Source organism: Urtica dioica, chromosome 12 (assembly GCF_054948205.1).
Source record: "Urtica dioica subsp. dioica isolate 48M chromosome 12, U.dioica_male_clone48M_v1_H2, whole genome shotgun sequence".
Lineage (NCBI taxonomy): Eukaryota > Viridiplantae > Streptophyta > Magnoliopsida > Rosales > Urticaceae > Urtica > Urtica dioica.
The window spans coordinates 19,013,833-19,018,756 of NC_142767.1; the positions used below are offsets into that span (position 1 = coordinate 19,013,833).

The following is a 4,924-nucleotide window of genomic DNA, read 5'->3' on the forward strand; positions in this document are numbered from 1 at the left end:
TTGCATGATTGCTTAAAGTTTCCCTACTCATTATTTTAGTACGTAAAACAAATTTTATATTAAACTAGCGTTACATGCATATATATAACAATAACTAAATAAACCTAACACAATCCCTATATTTATAAATATGTCAAAGTATATGGGTTCCATCCAAAACCAATTAATAATAAGGGTAGTAACCCATGATCTTTATAAGCCTTGTTAGTTCTCATTCTATTTTTCATGTGGGATTCCTAACAAAATGAAGCTCCAAATTATTATACCAACAACAGCAACACCAAAAACTAATATTACTATATACTTAGCATATACTCACTCACAAGTCACGATGGATGTCAATTTTGTCAGTACTTCTCTCAAACTAACTATTGCGATGTCTCTCCTAATAATACTGATGCCGAAAGCCATGCTGCCGAGACCTACGACACGTTGAACGACTCGACGTGAGAAACGCATGCGAAAAAACGTTGCACTCAGCCCAGTGCTTGGACTCCCTCTAACCGTATGCCGCCACGATCAAGTCCAAGCCTGGCCGTCTCCGCCAAGAGTTAAAAACATTTTTTTAATTTAAAATATTTATTTTCTAAAGCATAAAAATCATAAAAATTAATAATAAATCATATATATATATATATATATATATATAAATGTACATGCTCATAAGAGAGGAGAGAAAAGAAAATGAGAGAGAATTTTTTTTTAACATAATAATAAAAATTATGTTTATTTTTAATTTTGCTCACTTAAATGACTTATATATATATATATATTTTTTTCATCCATTTTAACGGACATGTATTAATGAAAGAAAGATATAAATTGAAAATATTGAGTATTTTACCTCAATAACTCCAGTATATTACAATGCAACAAAGTTGACTTTATTAGTTTAAAGTTTTCGTTCAGTATTCTAAGGCAACCATATCTCTTAATTTTACTATTAAGAATCCCGTAAAAATATTAAGCAAAGAAGATTGTGATCATACTATTTACTTCCATAGAAATATTAAATACGAAATACTAATCATAATATCTACATATGATCAAAAATTTAAAGTATGAATCATATCATAAATTTCAATGCTAACGCTATAAAAAGTAGTCTATCTATATATTTTAATACATTCAATTACATATACAGCTATATTTATTCCATATATTTGACGCAAAAAAAAAAAAAGGATCCCTATATTTTAATGCAAAATATATATAGTCCATATAAACTTGTTAGCATATACTCCTAATTGGACAGTATATATAACTAACATACTATCTAGTTAACATATACCCAATCGCACAAGTCACAACTCATAATCACCCCAAAAAAAAAAAAAAAAAAAAAAAAAAGAAGAAGAAGAAGAAGATGGATGTCAATTTTGTAATCAGTTCTCGCAAACTCAAACTAACGTTTGCGATGTCTCTCCTAATAATCATAATCGCCGAAACTCATTCCGCTGAAACCGACGACACGTCGTACGTGAGAAACGCATGCGACAAAACGCTGTACTCAGCCCAGTGCTTGGAGTCCCTCTCGCCGTACGCCGCCAATATCAAGTCCAAGCCCGCCCGTCTCTGCCAATACTCCGCCAAGGTGGCCGGGAACGCAACTAAGGCGGCGGAGTCCGACGCGAAGGCGACGGCGAAGACAAAAGGGTTGACCGACGGCGAGTCGGCGGCGGCGGCGGACTGCGTTGAAACCACCACCGAGGCGGCGGATCTTCTGCGGAAGTGCTACGAGGCTTTGGTCGAAGCTTCGTCTTCGGCGGCGGCGGAAAGGAAGTCGAAGATGGACGACGCGAGGACGTGGGCCAGCGCGGCGATGACGAACGATGCCACGTGTACGGACGGGATAGAGGAGATGGGAGCGCGCCCGGAGAAGATGGGGAATCTCAAGGAGTCTGTGGTCAAGGCGTCTAGGTTGACCAGCGTTCTTCTTGCTTTCATGAGGGATGATTGTTCTTAGATATATATCTCTATATCTCTTATACGGAATCACACTTATGAATTGAGGAATAATATGAAACTACGTTTGAATATCTTTACATATCTTTAGCAATCAATTTTCTCAATTAATGCTCCTTTAATATAGCATTCGATCTCCGCCGCCACAACAAGACCACGAATTTCCTCTTCTGTATAGCCAAACCATTACGTACATTGGTCCTCCTTGAAGAACCGCTGATCAATTGAAGAAACGCCCTGCGAATATTAACCACGTACAACTCGATCATCATGGGGCTCGGGCTCCATAGGAAGAGGCTCGAAGCCGTCGAGACCTCCCGGTCGGTGGTGGGCCGCGACGTCAAACGGAACGGCTTCACATTCGTCGGGGCTTTGAATAATCAAGAAATAAGTTACATTTTAGATCAAATTAATTACAAGTTACATCTAAGTCAACAAAATAAATATTTAAATTCATATTAAAAAATACCTCATTTCAAAACAACAATATCAACATTAACAACAACATCTAATTATTCAAATAACTACCTAAATTCGGATTATAAAAAAATCCATATCAAATCAAGTGAACAAATACTCAAAAATCAAAATCTATGTCTTCTTCTTCGTACATCATAATTTCATTAACAACCATTCAAAAATCAACATCTAAAGTCTAAATCGGGCGGAAAATCCATTCAAAAATCAACTAAAAAAAATTAAAAATCAGACTTGAACACTTACCTTGCAAAATTGGCGGAAACTGTGAGATTTGAGCAGAAATGAGCATCCGGCGAACGGGAAATGAAGATCTCACGCGAGATTAGGGGAGATCGGAGCAGATCCGGGCGTGGGTCAAGCGAGAAATGCAGGAGCTATTTTCCGTCTTATCTTGCGGAAAGCATGCGGAAATGGGAGAGAAGAACAGAGTCGAACCCTTTTGATGAATGAGAAATGAGAGAAAAGCTAGCGCGAGAAGTAGTGTGAGATTTCGCGAGATTTAATACACTTCACGAGATATTCGTCATGTAAGTCGAGTAATCAACAACATCTTCTCTCAATGCATTTTTGAATTCCTGCTAGAACGCCGATAGAAATAACAGACCATAGCATGAGTGCAATTTCAAATCCTAATAGCTTTTTTTTTATTTGCGTTACCTGATATACTTCTACCAATCCCTGATATGTTGAATGCATATTCGTACAAATTTCACCAATGTTTAATGGAATGTTTCTGCCGAGATAGAGCATCCCCTGCTTTGAGTTATTCAGTCGGAGAAAACGCCTGCGTGTATACCACAAAAATATTTAAAAGATAGCAGAAATGTTAATCATGTAATTTTGATTGAAAGTTAAGATATCTTGCAAAGTTATTCGAGTTTCTTCTCATTACACTTTTTTTTTTTGTTCAAGAATTGATACATTGAACTAAAAATGTCATGTCTTTGGATTATGCACAAAATTTATGTGTTATTCACACAATTTATTGAAATCCAGTTTCGAATCGCTTTAGATGCACTATTGTTTTAAAACTTAAAATATGAAAGGGGTTCAATTTATATTTATGAACTTCAAGTGTAGCTTAGATCAAGTGATTTTTTTTACAAGCCCATGTGTCTACAAATCGTGTCATTTGTTGATATCTATATGATGTCAACAAATGACTTGAATTGTTAACAAAACTGGAAAGTTTGTTGATTTGTTGACATAAATGTCAACAAATGACTTGAATTGTCGACATATATATGTCAACAAATTATGTCAATTGTTAACATATATATGTCAACAATTCGTCAAACAAACCCAAATTTTTTTAAAATAAAAAAATAAAAATAAAAACCAGATTTCTTGACATTATGTGAGACTCGGAGAGAAAAAAAAAAGAGTAACGAAAAAAAAAGTAAAAACGGATAAAAAAAAAAATATTTTCTCTCCTCTTTTTATTAATAAAATTGTCCAAATTAGCATTTTGATTGAAAATGATAAATGAATTATCAAATGATAATGATAGTAAATGCGTTAATTTTTCAAATACAATTCCATTTCACATACTTACAAATTGTTACTGCTTTTTTTTTTTTGGCTTCCATTACAAGTTTATACTGGGATTTTTAAATATGATCTTGTTTCAAGTCTGCCCATAAAGTATAAAAACGTATATATTATTAGTCTCTTATATTTGAATTTTATTATTCGTAACACTTTGTTATGTTTTCTTTTTAACATTGAAAAAGATGTTTCAAACAAAAAAAAAAAAATTGAAAAAGATTCAAAATAGGAAGATATATGAAAATTTAACCTTGCATTTAAAGGAAAAATTAGGCCAATAACCCAATTAACTCACTATTCTTTTAAAAAGTAGCACAAATTTTATTTTATTTAAAAAATAATCAATCAGACCAAAATAAATGACATTAATCGATTTAATTAATTAAATGAATTAAATTAAACTGATTTAGTTAATTTAATTTACTTGCACCTGATGAATCATTTTCTTAATAAAATGATACTTTGTCTAAAACCTTAAAAAAAAGTGCGAAAATTAATTTGTTGCAACAAATTCTTCGCATTTAAAAGTATCATATATACTTTTAAAAAATATATAGTGACTCATTACCTTTAAAACCAAAACATCTATCTGATTTGATGATTGACCAATATTCTAAACTTATGAGAGAAAACATATACTATTTTCTAGGTTTTAAGATGCTCATGTGTAGGTAGTCCGGCTATGTGAACTTAGGAAAGAAATAAAATGGCTAAGCTTAAGTATGAATTACATATTAGCGCCACGCGAATCACGTCTTCATAATTAATATATTATATTATTAGTATGGTGCGCACGCTACTCATTCAAACATGGTTAAATGGTGAGGAGTATGTACGTTCAAACATTATTCTAAAATCTAAACCGAACATGTTGTAAAAAAAAATAAAAAATAAAAAATAAAAAAGTGGTCAATTCGGTGTAGGGTGGCAT

At 33.1% G+C, this 4,924-nt stretch overlaps 1 protein-coding gene across 1 annotated transcript; it reads left to right on the forward strand.

Moving 5' to 3' along the window:
* Positions 1 to 1,330: 1,330 nt before the first annotated feature.
* LOC149379936 (21 kDa protein-like) lies at positions 1,331 to 2,031 on the forward strand. The gene has a single exon (XM_089604198.1). It carries the CDS (start codon positions 1,367 to 1,369, stop codon positions 1,964 to 1,966), a length of 600 nt encoding a protein of 199 aa, XP_089460324.1. The 5' UTR covers positions 1,331 to 1,366; the 3' UTR covers positions 1,967 to 2,031.
* Positions 2,032 to 4,924: the final 2,893 nt, after the last annotated feature.